The sequence below is a fragment of the Gadus morhua genome, chromosome 18 (genome assembly GCF_902167405.1).
Source record: "Gadus morhua chromosome 18, gadMor3.0, whole genome shotgun sequence".
Lineage (NCBI taxonomy): Eukaryota > Metazoa > Chordata > Actinopteri > Gadiformes > Gadidae > Gadus > Gadus morhua.
Window position 1 is genome coordinate 14,597,045 of NC_044065.1, and position 27,881 is coordinate 14,624,925.

Genomic DNA, 27,881 nt, shown 5'->3' on the forward strand with positions numbered 1-27,881 from the left:
TGCTAATTTTACGTCGGCATTCACGGCAATCCTAATTATTCTCAAGCCAATGAGCGTTCTCCGGCAGGCGGATGTGGCTTGCAGAGGAAATCAGCCAATCCCTGTTCAGTATCCAAAAGAACGGTCAGGTCTTCGCCACTAATTGGCACACGCGACATGTCAATCATGTTCCACAACATCACCCGATTGGCTCACCCCGCGAGTAAGGCCGGTCCTCACTTCCAAAATGTATTCTTGAAATTCCAACGCTAAACATTTAGCCTCTTTTGCTAACCTTTAATAAAACGAAGGGTTGAACAAACTGCGTAGCTGAACCGAGCTCGAGTCACACACGTACTTAAACATTTAGATATTTCCTAACGGGACTTTTAACGAGAGAACCGCATCGATGTTGCGCCACCGTGCTCCGCGCTTCCGATACTGTAAACAGGACATGTCGAGGTAGCCACACATCGGGAGCTGACTGAGTGGAGAGACCTGGAGCCACCGCAGCCGAGCCGCTTGGACCGGGCGGGTGTGTTTTGTTGTAGCAGAGGTGGTGGTGGTGGGGTTGAGCTGAGCTGACAGCACGGGGTCTGCGACCACCATGGGTCCTACAGGTTGCCCCCATGTGCACACATACAAGGTGGACAACTGGAAGCAGAACCTGAGGGTCATTTATCAGTGTTTTGTGTGGAGCGGCTCAGCCGAAACGAGAAAACGAAAGGTAAAGAGTAATGCTGATCATAAGTGCATAACAAAGATGTAAGCGATTTCACTAAGACAAATGCCACACCTCATGCGGTGTGTGTCTTAGACCGCACACATTGCAGAGGTGTTGTGATGAATTGCCATTATAGAGAGGGACTCAACTAGGACACATAACTAAGACATTATTGGCTCACCAACATTATAATTGCCGATTCCTTACGAGGGGATGGTAGAATACTATAATTGACACAAATGCAACAGCCTCAATTCAATTTCTTTCTATGTGTTATTGTCAAAAGTTGTTATTTATTCATTATAGGCGTCGTTGTTTTTCTCGAGATCCGTATCAAGAGTTGTTGTGAACCCTGTCTGACTACACTGTGTGTGTGTGTGTGTGTGTGTGTGTGTGTGTGTGTGTGTGTGTGTGTGTGTGTGTGTGTGTGTGTGTGTGTGTGTGTGTGTGTGTGTGTGTGTGTGTGTGTGCGCGCGCAGCGCCCAGTGCCAACCCAGTCGAGAGATGCAGTATATAGTACATACAATGGTATACTGTGGTGGTACACTGTGTATATCACAGAAGTATACTGTGTGTGCCATCATTCGGTCCAAGGGCTATTTTATCATTACATGTCTTGCTGTAAATTGGTATTGTATGATTGGTGCATGCACAACTCTGAGCCAAGCGTCAAGAAACACATTTGCACCAAATGACCATTAGTCCAGTCCACACACATCTGCATTTTGAGTATCGGAGTAATGCGCCCATGTGTCATTCAAGGACAAACTGCTTGCCGTAGAAGTCAGGCTGTACCTCATTGTGCGAAATTACTATTTGCAGATTTTGTTTGCCTCTATAATTGCCTGTTTGCCACGCCTGGCGGACGGATGAGTGGTTTGCGGCGATAGCAGGATGGGGGCACCCGGGCGCTGTCTGCGAGGCTGGTTACTCCGTGCGCTGCGGGAGAGAGGTGGGGTGGCGGTGCTTCAAGTGTAGCGTTCATGTTCACTTCCTCTTCCGCCCAATGTGTGCACTTTAAATAAAAAGCCTTGTATTTTGGCTCATCAATATAAAAACAATTTCTTAAAGAGCAAAACGACTTGATACATAATTTTAAGTGGAGATCTATTTGGGTATGATTCACTATGTGGATATAATTCAACAAACATGCAGGCCTACTGACATTTTGCTGTTCAAATAAAAACAAATAAAATAACACAGGTTTAGGGAGTTACCTTTTTACATATGGTGTGGCTTGTGGAAATGCCCATTATACAAAAATATAATTTTCCTGACAGACATCTCCACTGCTTCCGTCATAGTAAGCAATGAGCTTCTATCTAGAATCTAGAAGAAGCAAACCAACGCAAAAATAGTCTAAAACCTTTGGGGATAACCATCTGTCTAGGCATTTGGATTTCACCTTCCTTTGCATGATCTCCTTAAGTAGCCCAAATGTACTTCTGCTACTTTTGCCATCTCCTTCTCTGCTCACTGGATTCACATCAGATGTATTGTCCAGGGCAGGCCTACAGTTGAGAGAGCATTTGATGATGACTTGAGAAACAAAATGTTCAAGGTTTTAACAGTCTTTATTTTCTTTTTTTGGGGGCCTATCTCACTCTGTCAGCCTCACCATTACTAAAGATGAAAATAACCCCACTGTGACACATTAATATAAGTGTGTGTGTGTGAGAGAGAGAGAGTGTATAACTAATGTGTAAGTGTAAGCAATAACCATAAGCCCCATATTCCCCAGCCCTATGGTCTACTTTCACCAGCGTTACTAGAAGTGCATGTATTGTTGGCATTGGTGGCTCCAGTGGGATTTCAAACCCTAACCCTGGGAGTGGCAATGCCTTGTGTTACCCACGTTGAGCAAGTTTGTAAAGCTTCTTCCCCCATATTTATTGGACTAAATGACTACTTTCATCTATTTTTTGTTTTTATTATCAATGCTGGCTTCTTGTTGCTTCATTGTTGTCTTGAGTGTCAACAGGGATTTAGCCGTTCAGTAAATCCTATAAAGCCTTGTATTTCCAAGCCCGCCATTAAACCAAAATTCTAAAAGTAGCACACACATGCATATATACATTATGCATGTACTTATATAAATGTAAGGCAAACTTGACATCCTTAAATTGGACCTTCACGGACCACTGTACAATAAATGCCTTGCTCAGAAGCCTGCATAAAAAGAGTGTGGGTGGGGTGTGTGTGAACAACTCTGGCACATACATTCTCAAAGCCATTTTTTTAGTGTCCGAGTCCAACATGTTGGTACAAAGTTCCTTGCACATAATAACAAGCTAGATTATGGCCACATGACCGAAAGTAACCAATCATACGCAGGGGAATAAGACCGCAACGTTGCATCAGCGGCAGATTTAACTGCCTCGCATGCCCCCTCTCCTTTTCTCTCTACCGCAGAGGGACCGAGATTTTCTGTTATATCCAGGATGCTGTTGCCGTAGCAACCCGGGACAAGTCTTTTAGGAAGTATTGACTGTTCCCTGCATTCAAGGGGAGGGCTAGTAAGAAGTCTAGCCTCTTTGTTGAGGCGTACACCTTCTTTATAAAAGAAATAAGAACAATTAAGGTTTTATCCTTCTTATTGTAGAGTGAGATAGAAAGGAAGGAATGGGAGAAAGAGGGGCAGACATGCAGCATAGGACCGCGGGCAAGAACCGAACCCCGGTCACCGCGGTAAGGACTGGGCCTCAATGGTACGCGCTCTACCCGGTGAAATATCTTAAGGGGATGTGTACAACTTGCGGTGTTATTTTGCACATTGCTGCACAACGTGTGGCTGTTGAAATTGAAAACCAACAAGAACATGTGCAGAACACCGAATCATACAACCACGATTTGTTTGAGAAGTGCGCCAGAACAAGGGGGATTTTTTAAATATTGAAGGCTGTTCATAATTCATAGAGTGTTTGCTTATCAGTTGAAAGGGAGTGTCTGTGTGGCTGGAATAACAATTTGCGCATTTCAATTGCATGTGTGTATTTCATGCGAGAATACAAGCCATTTTGTGTGGCACTGTGCAGTGTCTCTTATGGTTTTGGGCGAAAGGTTAAAGGGTACTAGCATTTTGGTTTAGTTTTTGTGTAAACAACCGTGGGACTTCTAGCCCCATTGTTCTTTGTTCAATGTGTATGTTCATGTCTAGTCCACACCTAACTGCTCATTATGTATCCCTATTTCTCTTGACATATCTTTATCTTTTTCATTTTGGATGAACCTGGATATCAGGAGGTTTTTCTATTCTAAGCCAAGAGATGGCAACCTTTTGTGGAAGAGCAGGTTTTTGTCTTGCACTAGACTGATGTTACCCTCATTCATTGGATCCCAATTCCCACTCCATCTCCTGAGATTTTCTCCCCCCCAAAGAATGGACCGTTCAGTGAAAGTCCAAGTCTTCTCTCTCCTGCCATCCAGACAACTATACCTGATTTAAATATCTCTGTCTCCGTCTCTCTCTCTCCCCCCCCCACTCAATAGGCTTTATTGTCATGGGAAATGTACATTGCTAAAGCTGATGTAAATATCTCCACTCTAAATGGTAATAAATATTGATCTCCCTGCGTCCCTCTCCCTCCCTCTGTCTCCGCAGGCCAAGTCGTGTGCGTGTCACATGTGTGGCTCCCACCTCAGCCGCCTCCATTCCTGCCTCCACTGTGTTTATTTCGCCTGCTTCAGCAAGAAACACATCCACGACCACGCCAAGAGCAAGAGACACAGCCTCGGTACTTCCTTAGGGCACACGCACTCACTCACTAACTCACTCACTCACTCAATGAAATACACACATTAAAGATTAATTAACTAACCAAACTAACAAGGATGACAAGCAGGTGATTAAACACCTGAGAGTTAAACAAGGTACCAACATGGCCTAATGCCAACAACGCCAAAAGTTTGTTAGTGGAGCTTGGCATGTATATTTATTGATACGATATTGGTTGAATGTTCATTAAAGGTTAAAAATGGCTCAAGAACATTTAGTCCCAGTGAAAAGAGTGGTTGAAATAGTGTTTCTGGAATCTAAATCAGAGAAATGTCTCCCGAAATGGGACTGAACTATGTTAGAATCCTGTTTAGATTCTGTATGGGTTATTCTTGCGGATCAAAAACACTATAATGTTAATTGCTCTGCCGGCTTTCATACAAAGACCGCTACCTCTCTCTCTCCCTGCTTTGGTTTGCCTCAGGTGGCTATCGACGACATTTCGTTAATGTTAAGGCAATGTCAAAGCATCGATCGCACGGCTGGAAATCCAGCCTGTGAACGCCATTAAGAACAGCTAAAGGGTTTAACTATGTCCTCAGGGAAGGGATTCGCGGCAATATTAAACAGAAATACAGAGAGAAGGAAAGGTCGAGGGAGATACAGAGTGAGGGAGCGAGAGACCGGGAGTGTGGGAGAGATTATGCAATCCAGTGCAATCTGGTTGTGCCACAGTCGCTGTGCCTCGTCCTCCACCAGGGACCGTGGTGTGCATCACATGGTGCACTGGGACTCACTAGGGGCCGGCCTCATACTGGTACAAAAGTCCACAGAACCTGGAGGGCTGGCAATCTCTGCCTTTCCAAATAAAAGTCTGGTTTGTATAACGTTATGCTTGTCCTACATTGTAGTATGTAAAGCTGCTGTTTGGAAACGAGTTGTCTGTCTGTCTCTTTCTCTATCTTTCTATGTGTTTGTTTGGTTTTCAAACCTGCCGGGATGCTCTCTGCATTGTCCCTGACAAATAATACAAATAAAATTGGATCAGACGTTCTGTGCTGGGCTGTACTGTATGACATTGATCCTGTCTGTCGTTTAGACTCTTTTAGGCTCAGTTCTATATATACAGCCTTTATCCTGGTCCCGATGTCTGGGTTATTGACAACGCCTGCCAGCCAACCCACTAAACCCCTTGGGGAGGTCTATCTCTGGCAGGGGGGAAAACTCATGTACATTTTGTCTTACACATGCAGACGCACACACACATTATTGCTTAAGCTGTTGGTGTTTGTGTGTATGTGTGTGTGTGTGTGTGTGTGTGTATGTGTAGGTGTGTGTTAATACTTGTGTGGAACAAGAAAGCATCGCACATGTACCTCTGGTGTCTCTCCTGCTGACACCTCCATGACAGACAAGGATTTTGACCACAAATACATATTGTGAGAGAACACGCATCACGTATTTGGGGGTCATTATGGTTAGGGCTATACATGAGAATCATTTCAAACCCTAACTTAAAGGGTTAGGGGAAGAAGTAACACGTCTAACCCATCATTTCTTTACCAGAAATCTGATTCCGTTAGCTCTACCAGTAAGTGGATTCAGTTTGTTCTACTGCTAATCGTATTCGGTTTGTTCTACCGGTAATCACATTCAGTTGCTTTGTGAACTGGCACCGCTCCAGGGGAAACGGTAAGCACTGGTGGCTAAGCAAAAAAAAAACTATCTGGAGCTGAGATTACAAAGGCTTTCATTTGGCAGATGTTGAGGACAGAAAACTTTCTGGGAGAGCGGCCACAGAAAACGCTGTATCGCAAAGCTCAGCAGGGAACCCCCTGAGACAGTGTGTGTGGCTCGGCTTTGGATTTAATTAGGTTAACCGCTAATTTAAGTGCGACGAGTCGTGGCGCTCCCCAAGAGGAGGACGTGAAACCAAACTGTTAGAAAAAGGGAACAGGGGTAATTAAGAAGTCTGTTATTCCTGCACGCTCACTATCTCGTGTGTGTGTTTGTGTGTGTGTGTGTGTGTTTGTGTGTGCTTTCCAGGGAACACTAACAGGGATAAGATAAAGTCAAAAGGAAAGGAAAAAAATAAAGTGTAAAAAAAAATGGTCTGTACTTTGTTGTTAAAGCCATTGTATCCTATAATTTCATTTGTTTGTGCCCTTCTTAATATTTATTTTTCCTTCTTTCTCGACGACAGCCACAGTGTTGTCAGAGAAACAGTGGAACGGCGGCGTAACAAGTTATGATGGAGGGAACATAACAGAGTGAAGCAGAAAACAATTGAAGAAGGAGATTATGGACTGATTATGACAGTCCAGCATTCTCAGTCCCCCCCTGCCCTCTGGGTTGGATAAGAGATTTCTGTGTATTAGTGCAATGCAGCGACAATAACAATTGACTTGGGTCAACCATGCTCACTATTTTCCGCCACCCACTCTTTATTGCGATACTGCAATATCAAAACTGACGTGTGTGTGTGTTTGTGTGCGTGCTCCTCCCCAGCTATAGACCTGCTGTACGGGGGGATTTACTGTTTCGGATGCCAGGACTACATCTATGACAAGGACATCGAACAGATTGCCAAAGAGGAGCAGAGGAAAGCCTGGAAGATGAAAGGTACGCACTGACACGCGCGCACACACACACACTGTCTACCGGTCTCAGGGTAACGTCAAAATCCATACTGTAGCGCAAATTCACAACGGTGTACTTTCTATACCGTTTATCACACACACACACACACACACACACACACACACACACACACACACACACACACACACACACACACACACACACACACACACACACACACACACACACACACACACACACACACACACACACAGTTGCATGGTTGATGTTGCTTGGGTGTGTGGCGGAACATATGTGTATGTATGTAGGAGCGGGAGAGAGGTTCCTGACGTGGGAGCCCAACAAGAGAGAGCTGGAACTCCTCCGCCACAACCCCAAGAGGCGGAGAATCACCTCCAACTGCACTATAGGTCAGTTTCTCTCTATCATTCTCTCACTTTAATCTCTCCCTCTCTCCTGTTATTCTTTGTGCGTGTGTGTCTCTCTCCCTCACTCGGCCTCCATCTCCCTCTGTGTGTCTGCCTCCATCTCTCTCCTTGTCTCTTTATCCGTACTATTGATTTCCCTTGTTCATTTTCTCACACTCCTAACACGCTGGCCACGGTAACTCGCTCTTCAGAGAGCGAGAGAGAGAGACTCTAGGAGTGCAAGGTAAAGAAAGAGGTCATGGCTGCTTTAAATCCGGTCTGGGTTGTCTGGAGGGCAGGCGAGAGAGGTTTCAGACTGAACAGTCAGTTCTATGGGGGGCAGGAAATCTCAGTAGTTGTAGTGGGTATAGGCAATAGGCTCCCAACATCAGTACATTGCACACACGCCTTATTTTCCCAGTTTCCCTAGGAGGAAGACCAGGCAGGAGAGAGAAAAACTGATCGAATTCCCGGTACTACACTGACACAGTGTCAACATAACACAGTACCACCTCAACCACAGCCATTTTGCCGGGTTTACTCTATGACACATCCCTGCAACCGTATCTGAGCCTGCTGTTAAAGGGCAATCATCCTTCATACCGTGTGCTACCGATCATATTACAGAAATAAGGAAGGGAACACATGGGAGCTCGAAGTACATCAAGCAAGGATCGATTTAGACGGAAGAAAAATAACACTGGGGGAGAGACATAGAGAGGAAGAGAAACACAGACAGAAGAAGCAAGAGGGGGAGAGAGGAAGTGAGCTGGAGAGAGCAAGCAGGAGAGAGGGAGAGAGAGAAACTGCACTAGGGTGAGACTGGGTTGATGAGAAAGTAGATGATGCAAGAAATAGTAAAAAAGAAAACTACTGCATAATACGCAGACAAAGGGGGAGATTTTGAGTTAAATGAAGTACAGAGGCTTGAGGGTGCGGGACTTTGGGAGCTGATGGGATAAAGAGAGGGAGAGCATGGTGCAAGCGGCCACTTATATTGCAGAGCAGTGGTTCCAAACCTGGGGGTCTGACCCACTTGGGGCCCCCTGATATGCATATGGGGGCGCAGGAGATTGCTGACAGAAGCTATAGATATTTGCTACATTGAGGCAAATAATTATTTTAAAAGACCTCAGAGACGTCCTGTTTATATGGACCGTCTGCCTCAAGACTCATGGCCACTACCAGAAACTATTAGTGTGTAGTAGAGTGACGTTCACAGGGACATTGATATCACAGGGACGTTATTCTTGGTTACTATATATTTGTAGCAATGTCCATGTTAAAGGCCACCTAGGTAACTGCCATGTTAGCATGCAGGATATCTCCCCGTGTGTGGAGGTGGCTGGTTTACCCCGTGCATATTCATTTCTCAAAGCACAACAGGTGTGCAGCTTCACCCAATCAGTCTGACTCGGGCCAGGTGAGGCCCCTCAAACCAGCCATCATCCACACACACACCCCACATGTTCTATGTTATTTATATTATTTATATCACCGGCAGATTTTAATTGGGTTAAAACTATTTGCATGGAAGCAGATGCACAAAAGTGAAAGTCACAAACATTTTCCGAGCTAGATATGGGGTCACAAGCTAAAATAAGGTTTGGAAACCGCAGGTGGAGCGAGAAAGGGGGTGAGGATGGGATGAATGAAGACGAGATCAGAGGAACAGGAGGAGCGCTGAGATGTAGAGCGCCGGCCAGACATGGAATGATGAGATGTAAACGGCGGAGGAGTGGAGCGCAGGGAACCAGAGAGGAGTACGCGGCGTCGGAGGAAGAGGGTGAAGAAGAGGCTAGCTTCTGAAAGCTGCGCACGGCAGGGAGAATTCTCTTCCTCCTCTGGATCCTTTCTCTCCCTCTCGCTCTCTCGTCTTATCTCTTCTATCTTTACCTCTACAGAAGCCTCCGCTCTCGAGTTCACTTCCAGCGTCATTAGTTTCTCTTTTACAGCTTGTGTTGCCATCCCTTTCTCAGCTTTTCTTGGTCCTCCCCTCTGTCTGCTGTTCCCCTTCCTTCCTCCTCTCATCCTCCTCTTCGTATCCCACCCCCTACTTCTCTCCTCTTATCTCCTTCTCCCACACTTTTCTCTGACCCTCATCTAATCCTCCATTTCCCCCTTTTACCTCGTCTCTCCTCCCTCCTCTTCAACCCCTCCCGTCCTCTTCACCGATCCTCCTCTCTCGTGTTGTCTGCTGTCTCCATATCACAGAGCGAGCGTCATTTTAATGAGTCATCTCTATTTGCATTAGTTTTTTAAGCCATTATTTGATTTTCTCTCTCTCTTGGTCTCTCTGTCTCTCTATCTTTCTCTACCTTAGGTTTGAGGGGTCTCATCAACCTGGGCAACACGTGCTTCATGAACTGCATCGTCCAGGCGCTCACGCACACGCCGCTGCTACGCGACTTCTTCCTGTCCGACCGACACAAGTGCGAGATGCAGAGCAACTCCTGCCTGGTGTGCGAGATGTCCCAGCTCTTCCAGGAGGTGAGGGGGTCGTAGGGGTACGCTGGAAGCGGGTCCGTTCCCGTCGAAGCATGCAGAATCCTTGGAAAGGATGCTTTGTATGGGCGGATAGCGGGGGGAGAGACTGGAAGTGACAGAGAACCGTGTGCTTGACATGTTTTTGATATTGATCAATTCCTCATCAAAAGCTCCATATTTCTTCTCCTTGTTGTTGTTCTTGTTGTTTTACTCCTCTTCGTACTCTTCGTGCCCGGTGAACTTTACTGACGTAAACAGCTCACATTGAGTAAGAGATCGGGGCTACCCGTCGAGTCCGTTCACCGTGCTTGGGGGGGGGGGGGGGGGGGGGGGTGCATCAGGCATTGCCATTGATTATCCTGTCACTAAAGGGCCACCGGTAGCCTCCATTCAACCCAATTGTTTTTCATATTTTAATGCATTCATCCGAATGAATCAAGACTACCAGTTATCGATTTTTTTACTTGAAGGCTGCTTCACATCTTTAACATATTTACATATGAGCTGAGTCATCTCGGTGTTGTTGGGCTCCGGTCACAGTTGAGGCCGTCCCCGATTCAGGCCGGATTACACCGGCAGGCAGACATGAGCTGGATGAGTATAGGTTTTCCAACCATGAATACAATGAACGAAAAGAAGAAACCAATGCTTGGTCATGAATTGCAGCGTTATCCCAATCTATCACCACGCAATTTCAGCAAGTGCACGTCAGTTTACAGGTCCCTTACTTCCTATGAGCTTTTTACCCAAGTTAACTGTCCCCGGTCCCTTACTTCCTATGTTGTGTACACCAGTAAACACACCCCGGTTCCTTACTTCCTATGTTGTGTCCACCAGTTAACCCTCCGGTCCCTTACGTCCTATGTTGTGTACGCCAGTTAGCACACCCCGGTCCCTTACTTCCTATGTTGTGTCCACCAATTAACACTCCCGATCCCTTGCTTCTTATGTTGTGTACGACAGTTAACACTCCCCTGTCCCTTACTTCCTATGTTGTGTAAGCCATCCGAATGACTACCAGTTATCGATTTTTTTCCTTGAAGGCTGCTTCACATCTTTAACATATTTACATATGAGCTGAGTCATCTTGTTGTGTCCACCAATTAACACTCCCGAGTAAAACGTTCCCCACCTGAGTTAGAAGAACTGATAAGGAGGACGGCAACAAAGATGAGCACAGCTTACGTGACGATGGAATTTCCAAAACATGTACAAATTCCTGTACAAAGGAAACAGGTGTCCCTCTATTGGAAGTCCCGCCCCCTCTCCCTCACCACTGCACCCATGTGACTGTAGGCATGTCGCTCCCTACTTTAAGGCTGTGTTGCAGGGTTTATGGTAGGTGCTATATAAGCGGTTTGCTATTGATTCTCATTTCCCCAAGAATGCATTGCATAACGTCACTTTGGGGAGACACGGACCAAAGACGCATTTAGACCCTTGAGAGTAGAGACTAGTAAGAGAGTGTTCAGCAGATTATGCTATAGTATAGATATTATCTATAGTTAGTATATGCTACACGTGAACCTCCTAAGTTGGCGCAATTTGATTGGTTCGCTATCTCGGGATATTGGGCAATATCCCATGATTGACATCTCAAACTCGATATTGTTTTCATCGCAAAATGTCCACTAATAACAACAAATAAACCGCTAATAAAACCAAATAAATCCCGGCAAAAAGTGTTATCTTGTTTATTTTTGGAGTGTTCACGTGTAGTCTATACTAAAACATTTAATTAACAATTATTCACTTCAGGCTCCGTGAATAGTGGGGAATAGGTGAATAGTGGGGAATAGCCTAGATAGAGAGATAGCCTAGTCAAGTCATTATTAATACCAAATGACACAAATCGTCGGGAATTCATTTAGGTGATTCGGCTCACACAGGACAGTATAGACTACAAGACCACACAGAACAAGGGAGACAACAAGTCTGACTGGACATATACAAAATACATCACATTAAAAATAGACACATGCGTAGATAGATAGATAGATGGATGGACAGATAGATGGACAGATAGAAAGATAATTAAATATGTTATATTATTTGCCTTGTGGAGCCAGCCAGTCCTTTGCACGTATTCAAATTAGCCATGTGCGCCTAACAGAAGAAAGACTAATATTGAGGAGTCATGCTAAAAACGGATAGCAAGCGAAAGCTAAACCAGACTGTATCAATCACACAGTTTGGGTCCATTCTAATTTATGGTAAGAGGCTAGTCTTATAAATCTTTGCAGTGACTGAATGTTGATGATAAAACAGATTGTTTTGCATAAGATGAGTGTGTGCGACTGTGCGTGTGTCCTTTCCGGCTTCGGCCTACTGCATGGTTATGAAGAGCTTGTGGTTAGTTGTGGTCTTAGTGAAGCAGCCTAGCCTTGAAGTTGGATAAGTTGGAGTGATTGTGTACGGGTGTGCGAGAGTGAGAGAGAGAGCACACCCGCCGTGGTGATGTTTGGCTTGTTGTGGGCTGTCTGTCAGCATCCGCCGGGTTTGACGATGTGATTTGTGTATGTGTTCAATGTACTTCTGTCTGGTCGTATTTGCGGTAGATTGATGGTTAAATAATGTCACACCACGATCGGTCATACTTGCAGGCACTCATTTGCAAGTGCACTGATTGCTAGTCCAATAGGCTATACCTGCCATTTATTCAGTTTATTGCTCTTCTGAGTGCGCCAGATTGGTGCCAATTATTGTCGTGTTTGCATTGTAATGCACAACTTTGCCTCTCCTTGTTATAAATCAACATGCATCCAAACAACTTTAGCCAATACAGCCTCCTGTGTTGCTTTAAAATATATAGCAGATTATCAAAAAATGTGCGTGTTGTTATTTAGGCTTAATACTAATTGTCTTGCATCAATGAATTATTGAAATGTTATACGCCTACTGCAAAAAGTATATCGGTCTTGCGCAACAATCGGGAGATGGGGACCCCCGAATATTGACGGGTATTTCGCACACTGGGTAAAATGAGGCTTAGAAATAAACACTAGGCAAAGATGTTGTTACTGGAGCTTGTACCATCAAAACCTGGGATAACTAATCGGAAATCAGGTATGATTTATTAGGGATTTTCTGGGGGGGATTTCACAGGTGGGACTGGCAAGGTAGCTCATAGCATTATGCCTTCTATTTCTAGATCTTCTGACTAAGTTTACCGGTACTTATCTGAACGACATAACCGCTGTCACTAGATATAAAGAAAACGTTGATTTTCACTCGGTGCTATTGAATAAAAATAAATAAAAGTGCCGTTATTGTATGCACTGCTGTTCATTGACTAGCTCCAGCACTCGTTGCTGCGTTGCTAAATGATAGCAACTCTCCACTCATTCTCCTCTGACCATGCATTTAATTGGCTTTGACCGCCGTCAGTTCTCGGCAATTCCTCATTCGCCCTCTCACGTCTGACAGGTTCGAAATTATACGGCTGTGGGCCACCCATCATACATGTTATTTGTGGTTCTTGCCACCTCTTAGACCCCATAGTTGTAGTACTAGGTTGAGGCTACCTTCCACCACGTCTCCCTAACGTGACGTCATCGCCGAATGGAAAACACCTGTTATTGCCAAAAACGCCAAAAACTGGACTTTAACACTATTTAGGAGACATTTTATAAATGATATACATATTTTGAGTGCTTTATGTACCCATTAATCAAAACTTCAGGTTAACCTCCACGTAGGCCTTTAAGCTTTGCTACATAGTCCCGCCCCTCTCTCGCATTTGCACTGGAAGAGTCCCGTTGCAGGTGTTGGGCCGGGAAACAAGAACGCCCCGGGGAAGGAGGGGTAGTAATGACCTCTCCTCCCCCTCTCCTCAGTTCTACTCGGGCCACCGCTCACCCCACATCCCGTTCCGCCTGCTGCACCTGGTGTGGACGCACGCCCGCCACCTGGCCGGCTACGAGCAGCAGGACGCCCACGAGTTCCTCATCGCCGCGCTGGACGTGCTGCACAAGCACTGCAAAGGTCCCGCCCCCACGGCCACGCCCACACTCACACAGAGCCACACGGGCACAGTCCGGACGGAGCTGCCGGGTGCAAAGGCCTTTTTAGGAGGGAACCTGAGTGCATGTCATGATTGGACTGAGAAGGGTCACTGGCTCCACTTGATGCACAAAGCACTTTACATAAAAAAACAAATGATTATTAGAAATGGTCATTGTAATGTTCGGTAAAGTGGGTTGCATTTTAATGCACGCAATTTAAGTTGAGTAGTTGTAATCAAGATGTATGAATCGGCTCTTTCTCATTATCATTTGTCTTGCCTCTTTCTCTTGGTCTCTCTCTCACATTCACTCTTACTTTCAATCTCACTCTCTCACTCTGCTTCTCTTTCTCTCTCTAACCCTCTGATTCTGCACTGTTGATACCATCACATAGAGATTAACGTGTGTGTGTGTGTGTGTGTGTGTGTGTGTGTGTGTGTGTGTGTGTGTGTGTGTGTGTGTGTGTGTGTGTGTGTGTGTGTGTGTGTGTGTGTGTGTGTGTGTGTGTGTGTGTGTGTGTGTGTGTTGTATCTCCCAACAGATGACAATGGGAAGAAGGCCAACAATCCAAACCACTGCAACTGTATTATCGACCAAATCTTCACGGGGGGCCTGCAGTCAGACGTCACCTGTCAAGTCTGTCTGTGAGTGTGTGTGTTGTCACTGGATGCAATCTATATTGTTATGATTATCAAATCAACACTACCCCTTTCATACAATAGATATTATTATTTACGCAGTCAGTTTTAAGTTTGGTATCTGTTACAGAAACAAAATGTCTGCTATGTAGTGTGAGTGAAGGTCTAGTGTTTGGCTCCAGGCGATGGTACACATAGCCCAGAGCACCCACAGCTGACACACTGCAGCAACGGAGGCTCACAGGCTCCGTGGTGCTTTGGCTCTGCTGCCACCCGGTGGCCTGGTTTAGTGGTGTCATAATTACATGCAGTAAGTAAGTTATTTACATACATCATGTAAATAATTGATGCTTCCCTACAAACAGTGAATTGATACCTTGATAAGCTGAGGTCTTTGGTCCTGACTCATGATCAAATAAAATTATAATTGTGTTTCAAATGGAGCCCATAAGTGACCCATGCCAGCAGCCAGACCAATGGCCACCCTGACTTAGCTGAATCTCTGAAGCTAAGCAGGTGTGGGCTTGGTTAGTACTGGATGGGAGACCAACTGGGAACACTGAGTTGCTGCTGGAAGTGGTGTCGGGTGTTGGCCAGTAGCTGGCCCTCTTCCCTCTGGCCAAAAACATCAATCCCCGATGCCTCAGTGCAGTGACGGCGACACTGTGCTGTGGAAGGTGCCGTCCTTCGGAGGTGACGTAAAACCGAGGTCGTGACTCACTGAGGTCATAAAAGATCCCAGGGCACCAATCGCAAAGAGTAGGGGATTCCCCGGTGTCCTGGCTAAAACTGCCCGCCCAGGCTCATTCAATCCGGCCCCCTAATCATCCCCCTGTATAATTGTCTTATTCATTAATTCCCTCACTCTCCACCTCAAACTGGTGTGTGGTGAGCGTTCTGGCGCAGATTGGCTGCCGTGCATCACCCAAGTGGGTGCTACACACTGGTGGTGGTTAGTGAGGATCCCCCCCCCCCTTCACTGTAAGCGCTTTGAGTTTCCAGAAAATAAAAGCGCTATATAAATTCAATTAATTATTATTATCATTACCTAAATCACAACTTCTTAGAGGATTGTAAAAGGAATCTGAGTAATATCTTTGTTTTGTAATTGTGTTGGGTGTCATTTCAGCAGCCCTGAGTCATTTTTACCCTTTGCCTGTAGAATAACTCATGAAATCTCACTCTCCACTCTCTCTGTCCAGACACCCAGACCTGTCACAACCTGCACCTATTTCTTTCCTTTTCACAAACTCATTGCATCATGCATTGTTCATGACTGACCTCCCATTTGGGGATGAACCATTAAGACGAGGGGCCTGAATAGGAATGCAGAGGTTTGGCTTCAACCCCTGTCGTGAGTGACACCACCGCCCTTCTGCCTCCACCCCCCCCCCCCCCCCCCCCCCCAGCGGCGTGTCCACCACCATCGACCCCTTCTGGGACATCAGCCTGGACCTGCCTGGCTCCTCCACCCCCTTCTGGCCCCTCAGCCCCGGGGGCGACGGATCGGCCCTCAACGGGGAGACACACACTTCATCCTCCGGCGCCACCACGCTCACAGACTGCCTGCGCAGGTAAGCACTCAGGCCCCGTCCACACGGAGCCGAAACGGGCGAAAGCCATCCGGTTTCGTTTTATGCGGTTCAGGAATATCTCCGTAAAGACGGAGTCAGTGCGAATCCGCATCGAGCTGTAGAAACGCTGTAGTAAATATTCAAGGCGCTGGTTCTCCACAGAAAAAAGTGGAGCGTATCAAGCCTGCGCGCATACAGCCTGCGCGCTGTATGCAAACATTCAGTCACGAGGAGATTCAACCTTTTAAGATCAGAAATACTTTTTAATGTACAGTTAGTAATTACATTTATCAAGGGGCTTTATTTAAAGCTACAAAAATAATACAAATAAAATAATAAATAAAAAAATTCAACGCAATTCTGACGTCCCCCAGCTGGTCATCACACAGGTAGACACTCAGATGTGTCATCACACAGGTAAACACAGCTGTGACATCACAAGGTAGACACCCGGGTGTGACATCACACAGGTAGGCAGTAAAAAGTAAACAAGTTAAGATTTTCTCTCATATCGTCTATCACAAGTTCTCACATGAGGTCAACATGCTTCTTTGTTTTGCAACATATTTACCTCACTCATTGTCTGTCCGTCTGTCTGTCTGTCTGTCTAGATTCACCCGACCAGAGCACCTCGGCAGCGGGGCCAAGATCAAGTGCAGTGGTTGCCATAGTTACCAGGAGTCCACCAAGCAGCTGACCATGAAGAAGCTCCCCATCGTAGCCTGCTTCCATCTCAAAGTTAGTGTAATAATAATGCTTTTCATTGATTCCTGCCCTGGCAAGTTGTGCTAAATAATGAAATCATTCAAAATAATTGCAAAGATAACCCAACTACAATGACAACAACTTTATGAATGAATAAATTAAATAATTAACTCTCTCAACATGTTGGTGCATCTGCTTCCACACACATGTTGTTTTAACCCAATCATCTGCCCTTCATTTGACCGTCCCAGTGAGCATATGTGTTTGGCACCCCACTAATAAGCCTTTCACACATGCACCGAAAGTCTGCACTTCTCTGTATATTCCCTGGTATTTGTGGACAAAAATGTCCGAAACTTCTCAGAGTCTTAATAAATGCAGTATTGACATCACCACAAGAAGAGTCAGCATTACGGAGTTTGAAGCCTCACCCGCCATCTCCGATGTGCTGTAAACAAACCAGTGGCACTTCTCCTGCATGCCTTTGGCCTTACATCCTGCCTCCTACAAGATGGAGTGTCCACCAAGGCGCCGTGATTCGCCTAAAGTATACGGAGTATCTCCCAATTCCAAATACACAGCACATGACCGCACTCCTGCGATGTGCTGCATGTGTAAAAGGGCAACTCCTGATCATCTTCGGATCAGATGCTCCAGAGTTGATCCATGTGTGAAAGGGCAACTCCTGATCATCTTCGGATCAAATGCTCCAGAGTTGATCCATGTGTGAAAGGCCTGACAGTGGTTTAGAACCGGATGGTACCCAGTTACCCAAGGTTGGGAAACACTGATCGGGAATACTTCTCCAAAAATGGTTGATCAATTATTGTCATCTAAATGTATAGCGAAGTACTTTAATCCTCCCACCCTTCCTCCCTCCCTCCCTCCCTCTCTCCTTCCCTCCCTCCCTCTCTCCTTCCCTCCCTATCTCCTTCCAGCGGTTCGAGCACTCGGCCAAGCTGAGGCGGAAGATCACCACGTACGTGTCCTTTCCCCTGGAACTGGACATGACCCCCTTTATGGCCTCCAGGTCAGCTTAAATGATGTTAGAATTCTGAGGTCTTGAGTACTCAACATTTGTGAGAGTATATTAATATGAATTACCGTAACTTTTGGTGAATTTCATCTCCCAACTGATCGCGGTTGCTTAATTGCTTAGTTGGTTGGTTGCTGTTGCAAAGGCTTTTGTGTCTCCTTGTTTTCGAGCACCTCTTCCCTCTCTTGTGTGTTTCAGTAAGGAGAGTCGTATGAACGGCCAGTACCAACAGACTACAGACCCCTTCAACAACGATAACAAGTACAAAAGACAAACACCATTCCATTCAGTCCCATAATGCCTAATCTGTGTATGACATTGAAGATTTACACCAAGTAGACGGCAAACACATCCTTTGCTGCCCTAACCACTGTCTCCTGCCTTCAGGTAGACACATCAGTCCTACAGTGGTGCTCAATAGATAAAACATCTAGCTGGCCCCTCAGTAGATAAACGCCTTGAATGAAAAGCTGTAGGCAGAGATGGATGGATTGATCGATGATGGATGGGTGGTGAGATGAATGGATGGATTGATGGATACTTTATTCATCCCTGGGGTACCTTGGGGGTGAAAGACAATGTAAAAAAATATCAATATCGAAGTATGAAAGTTACAATAGAAAATAAAGTACAATCATTTTAAAGTTATTATTAAATTAATATTATTGAAGTTATATGTGCCGTAAAAATATATGTTAACAAGCACTTTCCAGAAGCTCCATTTTGGGGTCTCAGATCAGACTATAGATTCATATCTAAAGTCTGACAATAGATTAATATCTAAAGTCTGACAATAGATTAATATCTAAAGTCTGACTATAGATTCATATCTAAAGTCTGACTATAGATTCATATCCAAAGTCTGACTATAGATTCATATTTAAAGTCTGACTATAGATTCATATCTAAAGTCTGACTATAGATTCATATCTAAAGTCTGACTATAGATTCATATATAAAGTCTGACTATAGATTCATATATAAAGTCTTGACTATAGATTCATACATAAAGTCTGACTATAGATTCATACATAAAGTCTGACTATAGATTTATATATAAAGTCTGACTATAGATTTATATATAAAGTCTGACTATAGATTCATATCTAAAGTCTGACTCATATCTTGAGTCTGGCAAAAATGTGTCTTTGCGTGAAGGGGGTTTCCCTTTCTTTCGCTTCATATTTGTTTTGACTGATCATGTTGGAAGTTCTGCTATTGCATAGGGCTGCTGGATCCCTGATTAGCATTCAAATAAACGGTTGCAAATAACCTGCTGTTAGTTTCTTTTTGAGTGCTTTGTTGTCTAGTAGTTGTATAACCACTCTCATCCCAAACCCATTCCCCATCCAAACTGAACGGTTCCTCCTCTCTGTTTGACGTAGGTACAGTCTGTTTGCGGTGGTGAACCACCAGGGGACGCTAGAGAGCGGCCACTACACCACCTTCATCCGGCAGCACAAGGACCAGTGGTTCAAATGCGACGACGCCATCATCACCAAGGCAACCATCAAGGATGTCCTGGACAGCGAAGGGTGAGACCTATTCTTGAACCGTTTTTAGTTTCGGATTAAATTTTATCGTGTTCTGAAATGGTTGTGTTTTGAAATGTAAGAAAGTCTGATCTCCGTTAACTGGGTTACCAGTTGACCAGTCATTCATAGGAACTAAGAGAACTGAAATTGCGTTGCGGTCGACTGGACAAATGATACATAAATTCATGACTCATTCAACTCTACAAGTAGACAAATCTGCATAGTAGGTTTCGGGAAACAAAAAATGAAGGCTTGTCATTGAGGTGTGAAACTAAAGTTGTGCCCCCCCCCCCCCCAGGTACCTTCTGTTCTACCACAAACAGTTTTTGGAGTACGAGTAGACCCCCGTAGACCATCATCCTCCGGCTGGGATCATAGAGCACATCTTAATACTCATCCTTAGAGACGAGCGGATGAACAGAACCCGCTGGAGAGGTCGTTTTCTGATTCTCACACGGACACGAGCTGATGAGCTGACGTTTAGCCAGCAGACATGCGTTTCCACTGCACAATAAACTAACATCACCCCATCCTGTTGGGGGGAGGGTGTGCTCTCTCCAGCACATGGTTACGTCGCGTCATGCATAGAGCAAGTTGCACTTTTTTTCAGCGCCCTCGTCTTTGCACCAACACAATTCTGTGAGCGTATTTAATCCCCCCGCAGACTCGCCTCTCTCCTAGGCAGCTCAAATTGATCCGCTGAAGAAACAACCAATCTAAAACAACAAGGCGGAGACGGGATCAATAGACCCGAAAGGAAAGGCTTTGGTCCTGGACCGCGGCGTTGGGGACGCACGTCGACGAACACGCGAGCGGGTCGAAGACGTCGTACGCACCTCTGTGCTCGAGCGTTGGCAGGAACCGGGCTTAAAGCTCGCTGACACACCCGGTCGTCGTGGCCGGTTCCTCTCCACTCGCTGCACACTGTTCATGTTCACTTATCAGCGGATCACCTGTGGAGCACCGATCCCGTCTCCCCAGCTACACCTGACCAATCCTTTAACCTATTTATGCATTTTCAACCAACTGTGGCCCATGGGAGGGTGGGGTGGACCAATGGTATTTCATAAGGATGAGATTTGATTAAAGCGGCGGATACTGGGGCGATACTTTACGTTGCCATTTTTGTTCTAAAAAAGTTTGCACACGAGGAAGCAAAAGGTTAGCTGTGTTTTTAATCATTGTCTTACGTAACCTGTCGTTTGTTTGTTATTGTTTATATTTGTGTGATGTCACGCAAACCTGGTGTGTGTTTTGGTGTTTGTGATGGCAACGTTGTGGTGTGGTTTAAGGTGTGTGTGTGTGTGTGTGTGTGTGTGTGTGTGTGTGTGTGTGTGTGTGTGTGTGTGTGTGTGTGTGTGTGTGTGTGTGTGTGTGTGTGTGTGTGTGTGTGTGTGTGTGTTCCAAAAGGTGTTGATGCTGCAGTGTATATGCAGTTGCATGTTGATTTAATGCCATGTGTATGATCATGTGTGTGACTTTTATTTGTGTGTGTGCGTGCCGCTGTAACTTGTGCATGTGAGATATGGCCTCAAATGTGAGTGTTGGTGTTATGTGTGTGTGCACTGAATCGACTAAAAATTGAGATCTAACTTGACAGAAAGTTTAGTCTTAATGGCTTCCTGTTCTCCTTAAGGCTGAGGGAGGAGATTTTGCATAGATTATTTTTTGAATAGTAATTGTATTATTATAATTAATGTTCATGAAACAGTAGATGAACATGCATTGGAACCAAGTTAATTTCCCCCAACCAGTCAGCTGAAAAAAATATTCCATTATTCGACATTGAATACTTTAAATACGACAGATTTTTTTGCAACGTGTGTGTGTGTGTGTGTGTGTGTGTGCGTGTGCGTGTGTGCGCGTATACAAGTGCATGGTGCGCGTGTGATTTGTGTTGTGTACTGAATCAGTACTTGCATTAAGCATGAATTTGGACGCTGGATAATGACCGTTTCCTAGGAAAAGTTCTTTTTTTCTCTGTCATGTATGTGTGTATGTATTGGGTATGTACTTTTTAATTTTTAAAGAGACATGTTGGAACTACTGGAGTGAGTTATTGATGGGGGCCTAAAGGCTGGAGGGGACTGACGGAGAAGACCCACTCTCCACCTGCCACACAGGGCCAAGTGTGAACCGGACTCGTTGATGTAGACTCACAGTTAAAGGGGACATGTTATACCACCAGGTGTGAGTGTGATTAGCCTTACAAGCCGTTTCGAAAATCTGCCCCATATTACATCACTAGATGGAGTGTCCACCTAGATCTGTGCTGGATAGATGAGCAACGTTTACTTCAGTCCAGTGGGTAGGCTGGTAGGCTGATCTATCCAGCTCTTATCTAGGTGGAAACGCCCACTAGTGATGTCATATGGGGCAGATTTTTGAAACGGCTTGTAAGGCTAATCACACTCACACCTGGTGGCATAATATGTCCCCTTAAAAATAAAAACCTATACCTCTAATATTAACCGTGTGCTGTAGAGTTATTCACACAATGACACATTATGTCACACCGATTTATTTCATACAGACAAGAATACTCTTATTTGTACAAAGTTTGACACAAATGAATCGACTTTAAACAATCTCTTCATTTTTTACAGCCAAAAGTCTTGGAGGGCTGACATCGTTATTGGGTTCATCCCAACTATAGTAAATAGAAAAACATGTGTTTGAACTTTAGATGGTGTAGAGGTTTAGATAGAATCATGTGTATCTAAAGAAAAACAATCAAAGCGTGAAGAGAAGTGAGTTTTTCCACAACGAAAAGTTCTATCTACAGCCTTAGATTGTACCCTTCACCAGAGAATAGTACTCACGACTAAAAGGGTAACACCGGTGAATAACCATAACTCACTTAGCCCAAGATAACAAACGATAAGGCTCCTCTCAATCCTTTAGGCTCTATCATCTGTTGCTTGGCAGCTTGCTATGCCAGGGGATATAGGGATGGGTAGGTTGCCCTCTCGCCTCCAAAACCAGACCACAATGTTGGTAGCCTGGGGCAAGAGTATAGTGTACAGACGGTAAAAGCCTACTTGTCGAAAGTGTTCTGGAACCACACCATAGGTACAGCTATCAAAATAAGTCATACCATGGTATCATATTATGTACCATATGTTTTTTTTTATAACAAACAAACCAAAATATAGATTTTGATGTCTAACCCACAGTTTCTGGAATCACAGGTGTAGAGGCTAAGGTGGAAGACTCCATCCTCAATCTCTGCAACACCTCACTAATATATCAGTTGCTTTGTATAATAAGCGTGGCTAATATCTCCCAAAGACATGGACTACATAGTAGATGGTAAATGAAGCACCAGTGGGTTTCCAAGTCATTTCACAGGCTCGGATCTCCCCGAATCCACCTCGGATTGCCCCAACGGCCCTGCTCCTCTTGACCCCAGCCGGTGCCGCTGTGCTGAGGGGAGGAGAAGGAGGAGGAGGTCTGCTGGTGGAGGGAGTAGATTAGCTTGGCCTCACCCACTGCCCCCCGACACGGTACTCTGAGGTCCGGGAAGCAGTGGGTGCACTCGCAGCTCTCCGTGGGGTTGGATGTGCAGGCGGACAGGGGCTCTGTGGAGGGTGACGACAGGGTTTTTTATTAGCCGTTCCATGGTGTTACACTAGGGGGCATTATAGACCAATACACTCTTGATAGAAAATAACGGAAGAGCGAGAAAAACTGGCGGCAGGAGGGAAAGCCTCTTCTAGTGGTTTGCGGAGTGATTACCTAACATATGCTTCACTCCCTTCCAATTTAAAAGAGATTAAACGTATAACCATACCTCTTTGATAAATCTTTGCAACTTCAAAGAAATGTATGCTGCTGACCCTTACAAACTGCAGTAGGCTGTCAGGCTTACAGTTGAGAGCATAGAGGCCAGAGGGCACTACATTACGGGACCCTTTTCCGTTGGAAGGGCACCCAGAAGGGACGTTTTATGCCATTGTAAAAGCCCTTTATGTGCACTTTTCCTCATAATATAGTTGCACCCTAGATAGCACTCAATCATTTTCTTCCAATTTGATTGGAAGCCAATAGGGCACACTCATTTCCGCTACTCTAGAGGGCACTTTAGCGATGCGGAGCCTGCCAGCGTTGGGTGCACGCCCAGGCAGGCGTTTATTTACACATCTCGTAGGCAACACGGATCTATTTAGTGGTTCCGTCTGTCCTTGGTTTTTATACAGGCTTCGATTGAGCTTTCCCCCTCACTGCCAAAAAATGGAGTTCTACCTTCTGCCACATCTCCATTGCTGTGCCTCCTGCTTTTGGGTGTTTGTCAGAGCCAAAAGGTCCTGGGTTTGATGGCTGAGCATTGTGTCCATCCCCTAAACTAGCTTCTTAATGACAATCTTAGACCCCCTGTAGGAAATTTTAAATGGCCGTGTAACTATAAAACTATACTCAGTAGTAAATAAGAGTCAGACCAGTACAGAGGAAGTTCATTAAGGAGCAGGTGGGGATTAGATTTGACAGATACCTCAGTAGTAAATAAGAGTCAGACCAGTACAGAGGATGTTCATTAAGGAGCAGGTGGGGATTAGATTTGACAGATACCTCAGTAGCAGATAAGGGTTAAACAGTGCAGATGCAGGTCAATAAGGAGCAAGTATGGGGGTTGCTACAAATCTTGCTCAGTGATACCTTTTGTAGGATGTGGACATTTGGGTGTTTGACCTTATAGGAGTCAAACGCCCTATACACACTATTGACTGCCTCTATGATGAAACATACTGAAAAAGTAATGGTTTTTGACTCTAGATATAGAATCAAAATTTAAAAACACCTGGAGAAACCCCCATTTTCCTGTATAATTTGCATGCTTCTTTCAGTTGAATTATAGACTTTAGAGATCTGCTTTAATAAATCACAACCACCAAATAGAAGAAAAGATCACTCGGACAAACTCACGCTTATACATCCTCCCATTCTCCCCCCCGTCGCCTTGGCCATCATCCCGGCCCCTCTGCTGAACGTTTCCCACCAGCTGGGGGATCACCGAGGGCCCAGGCTTCACCGGCCTTGGGCTTCTCTTTCTGGCTGTTCTCAGGAACACCAGCAGAGAGAGGCCCAGGATACACAGCAGCACGAGGACACAAAGGCCCATCAGGGAGTACAGCAGGGGGATGGAGACAGGCAGCAGGACAGCTGAGTGAACCTGGGAGTGTCCTGGTCCACACGTGGAGGTGGCGGTGGTGGTGGGGGTGGGGGGGGTGGGGGTGGGGATGGTTGGTAGTGGTGTGGCTGTAGAAGGAGAATTAGGAAGTGGAGAAAGCCCTGATTGGAGTTGTTCATCAGAATGCATCATTGAATTTGGTGTCACCGATAATCCGAAATATTGTGAGGACTGTAGAGAGTAAAATCCTGAATTAATGTAAATACAGGAAGTGAGGCTGATCAAAACGTTGTTTTGCCATGTCTCGCATGAGAAACGCTCTGGCAGTTTGAAACGCGACAAGGTGTCCCCACCAAGACACATCATTTCACGAATCATCACTCAACAATCGAGCAAACACTATTACTACCAGTAACATTCCTATGCTCCTATGCTTCCGAAATGGAGGTGGTCATTGCGATGTGAAGTCACGATGTGCAAGCCCTGTTTTATCAGGCAAACCTCATTTCAAAGGGGACCAATATTTTTTAGAGCTACGAAGGTTCTCTCTCTCTCTCTCTCTCTCTCTCTCTCTCTCTCTCTCTCTCTCTCTCTCTCTCTCTCTCTCTCTCTCTCTCTCTCTCTCTCTCTCTCTCTCTCTCTCTCTCTCTCTCTCTCTCGCTCTCTCGCTCTCTCTCTCTCTCTTCCACTATGACTGTTTGGTTTATTACACGCCACCTCTCTCTCTAAATCTTGCTGCATGAAAACGTGCATCCACCTACCCACCCTCCCCTTAACTCTTTGCGTGATTGGCTCCTGCCCAAAACTAAATAAGTCTCTCGCCCTCTCCTCCTCTCTCCCCCCCCCCCCCCCCCCCCTTCAATCTCTCGCTTTCCTCTCTCCCCCCTCCCCTCCCCCGTCTCTCCTCCTGCTCTTTTCCCTCTCCCCCTCCCCTCTCTGATGGCCCACACACCTGCTGTGTCGGAGGGACCCAGGGGTCCGTAGGTGTGTACCCAGGTGTAGGCTGCGCTCCCTGGGATCCACAGGGAGTTGCGTGAGGGCCAACTGTGTGTGTGTGTGTGTTTGTGTTTGGGGGTGTGGGGGTGTGGGGGTACTCACTGAGGCAATACTGGCTGCACTCCTGCGGGTGCCTCCCGCACAGGTCGGCACAGCGGATGCACTGATGGCGCCCGAGGTCGTAGTAGTGGCCTCCCATGGCGGTGCAATTAGCTGCTGCAGAGCACCGCACAGGATTTCTTTGTTTTTAATCTTTTGGCATATTTTACTGCATCATTCTTATTCTGAAGCATGTAGCCGTTTTGATTGTGTGTGTATCTGCCCCCCGGTACACATGCAAGTGTGTTGTTTGTTTGTGTATTTGTGTGTAAACACATCGCAGATATCCTATACTGGAAACCTGTGTTCGCATAGGTGCACCTGCATGTGTGTCTGTGTGCGCGTGCATGTGTGTCTGGATCTGTGTGTGCTTGCAGGTGTCGTCTGTGTGTGAATGTGTGTGTGCGTAGAGGTTTGCATCTGATTTGATTTGTGTGTGTGTGTGTGTGTGTGTGTGTGTGTGTGTGTGCGTGTGTGTGTGTGTGTGTGTGTGTGTGTGTGTGTGTGTGTGTGTGTGTGTGTCTGTATCTGTGTCTGTGTGTGTTCAACCTTACCACAGTGCTCGGTACACATTGGCTGATGGCATGACTTTTCACAGTCCACGCATTCATCAATCAGAGTGTACAGCCAAGTTCCGTTTCGACACGGTTTACCCATCTGGAACAGACAGACGGACAGACAGATTGACGGACAGAGGGTCAGACAGTCAAGGTGCTTGCTCCCTTGTCTGATTGTGAATGTTGGGCCAGAAATGGCCACCGCCTTTTACAACTTCATTACCAACCGACCGTTCTTCTGACAACAGCCAACAGACCAACCCCCAATGCACACGGACCACTGGCCGGATGTTGTGGAGTTTGTCGGGTTGGTAGGGCGGGTAGACCATGGAAAAGATGGACGGAAAGATAGACGTACACACAGATCTCCAGTCAGACAGGTTAAGGTAGGACAGACGGATAGAGAGGCAGGCAGACAGAAAAAAGGATGGACAGACAGACAGACAGGGGGACACACAGATGGCCACTCAGGATGGACAGACAGACAGGCTGATCAATGAACGATTGGGGAGACAGGGAAAGATGACGGTTAGACTGATAGTTGCAGTCAGACAGACTTGCTGATGGCCACGGGAAAGCGAGGCAGAAAGGCAGAAAATACGTTTTGCAGACTGCTTGCATTGTGGATAAATTAGCATTGAAGCGTAAACAAAATGATAGCTAAAAAAAAAACCTTATTAAAAGGAATCGCAGCAATTAATGGCATCCTGTCAAAAGACTTCCCATCACCCAATAAAATATTTGGACCTCCATTTGACCTTAGTTTGATATTTGCTTGTTAATTTGTTTTATTTGTTGTTAAGAAACACATGCTGGCTGCATGGCTGCCATGTAATATGAGGTGCCGTTTGTAATCCTTGTATAGTATATGTGTTATGATTAGCATATATTATATAGATTCAGATTTATAAATACGACATAGCTTCAAATTAAGCCTTTAGATTTAGGATTTTGATTGAAAAACAAGATTTTGATTAAGATATACAATCTCGATTTCGATTCAGGATCTAGATTTAGATTCAATATTTAGATTTAACATATAGCCTAATTCTAATTTTTATATATGTGAAAAAGTGACTTGGAAATTGCAAAACATTTTTTAGGGGTGTTTATTTGCTAAATCTGGGGGATTTAAACAAAGTTCGAGCTATCTGGAAAGATCACTTTATTCAGCAACAAAAGTTTACAAACGGCACACCATAACGTAAACGTGTCGGATTAAAATGGCCAAGTAGTGGAAAAACATAATAATTCAAAACCCTTCTTCTTACCTTTAATCCAAGAAACAAGAATTGGATCAAAAAGATTGAGACGTCCAGTCCATTACGATTTACGTTCCACCGTTCCTTGACAACCCTGGCCAATGCTCCTCCACTCTAGAAAAACGCTCCTCCACTTTAGAAAAACGCCCTGGGTCGTTCTGTTCCCCTTCAGTGAGCCCAGAGTCAGCGGGCCCTGACGTCCCTCCACCCCTCAACAGGTTTCACGCCTCGCTCTCAGCCCCGCAGCAGTCACGCTCCCCGGCGATTGACTTTGGAAGGTTATTTTTAGTAAGTTTGTGTGACAATTTGTTCTTCCCTTACTTTATCTTAATTTTTGGTTTTTACACGAAGTTAGTATGACGCAAATGGAGATTACATTATTATTAAAAAAAAAAAAAGAATTATTTTGAAATGGTTTGAAATTAGTTCAGGGG

The 27,881-nt window shown here is 45.3% G+C and overlaps 2 protein-coding genes across 4 annotated transcripts; one reads left to right on the top strand and one right to left on the bottom strand.

Annotated features, from left to right (window-relative positions):
- Positions 1-190: 190 nt before the first annotated feature.
- On the top strand, positions 191-21,451 carry usp22 (ubiquitin specific peptidase 22). The gene is made up of 13 exons (XM_030340216.1): positions 191-706; positions 4,305-4,437; positions 6,927-7,040; positions 7,328-7,429; positions 9,750-9,916; positions 13,750-13,897; positions 14,459-14,561; positions 15,965-16,129; positions 16,741-16,867; positions 17,773-17,864; positions 18,069-18,131; positions 19,256-19,405; positions 19,704-21,451. Exons 1-13 carry the CDS (start codon positions 587-589, stop codon positions 19,744-19,746), a joined length of 1,527 nt encoding a protein of 508 aa, XP_030196076.1. The 5' UTR covers positions 191-586; the 3' UTR covers positions 19,747-21,451.
- A 459-nt stretch (positions 21,452-21,910) lies between these two features.
- tnfrsf13b (TNF receptor superfamily member 13B) lies at positions 21,911-27,614 on the bottom strand. Of its 3 annotated transcripts, XM_030340218.1 has the most exons (6): positions 27,457-27,598; positions 26,417-26,465; positions 26,183-26,285; positions 25,632-25,745; positions 24,329-24,661; positions 21,911-22,986 (listed from the first exon to the last, which is right to left on the bottom strand). In XM_030340218.1, exons 3-6 carry the CDS (start codon positions 26,283-26,285, stop codon positions 22,751-22,753), a joined length of 786 nt encoding a protein of 261 aa, XP_030196078.1. In that variant the 5' UTR covers positions 26,417-26,465; positions 27,457-27,598; the 3' UTR covers positions 21,911-22,750. The 3 variants fall into 3 exon arrangements, with proteins under 3 accessions (XP_030196078.1, XP_030196077.1, XP_030196080.1); XM_030340217.1 differs by lacking the exon at positions 26,417-26,465 and having other exon boundaries at positions 27,457-27,614; XM_030340220.1 differs by lacking the exon at positions 27,457-27,598 and having other exon boundaries at positions 26,417-27,450.
- Between the last annotated feature and the right edge of the window lie 267 nt (positions 27,615-27,881).

Bases quoted from the DNA above. Each gene is read 5' to 3' on its own strand.
- tnfrsf13b (XM_030340217.1), bottom strand. From the start codon at position 26,285: ATGGGTAAACCGTGTCGAAACGGAACTTGGCTGTACACTCTGATTGAT. The intron at 25,746-26,182 runs GTAAGGTTGAAC...GGTGCTCTGCAG, and splicing joins AATGTGTACCGAGCACTGTG to CAGCTAATTGCACCGCCATG. The intron at 24,662-25,631 runs GTGAGTACCCCC...CTCCTTCTACAG, and splicing joins GTGCAGCCAGTATTGCCTCA to CCACACCACTACCAACCATC.
- usp22 (XM_030340216.1), top strand. From the start codon at position 587: ATGGGTCCTACAGGTTGCCCCCATGTGCACACATACAAGGTGGACAAC. The intron at 14,562-15,964 runs GTGAGTGTGTGT...CCCCCCCCCCAG, and splicing joins GTCACCTGTCAAGTCTGTCT to CGGCGTGTCCACCACCATCG. The intron at 18,132-19,255 runs GTACAAAAGACA...TGTTTGACGTAG, and splicing joins CCCTTCAACAACGATAACAA to GTACAGTCTGTTTGCGGTGG.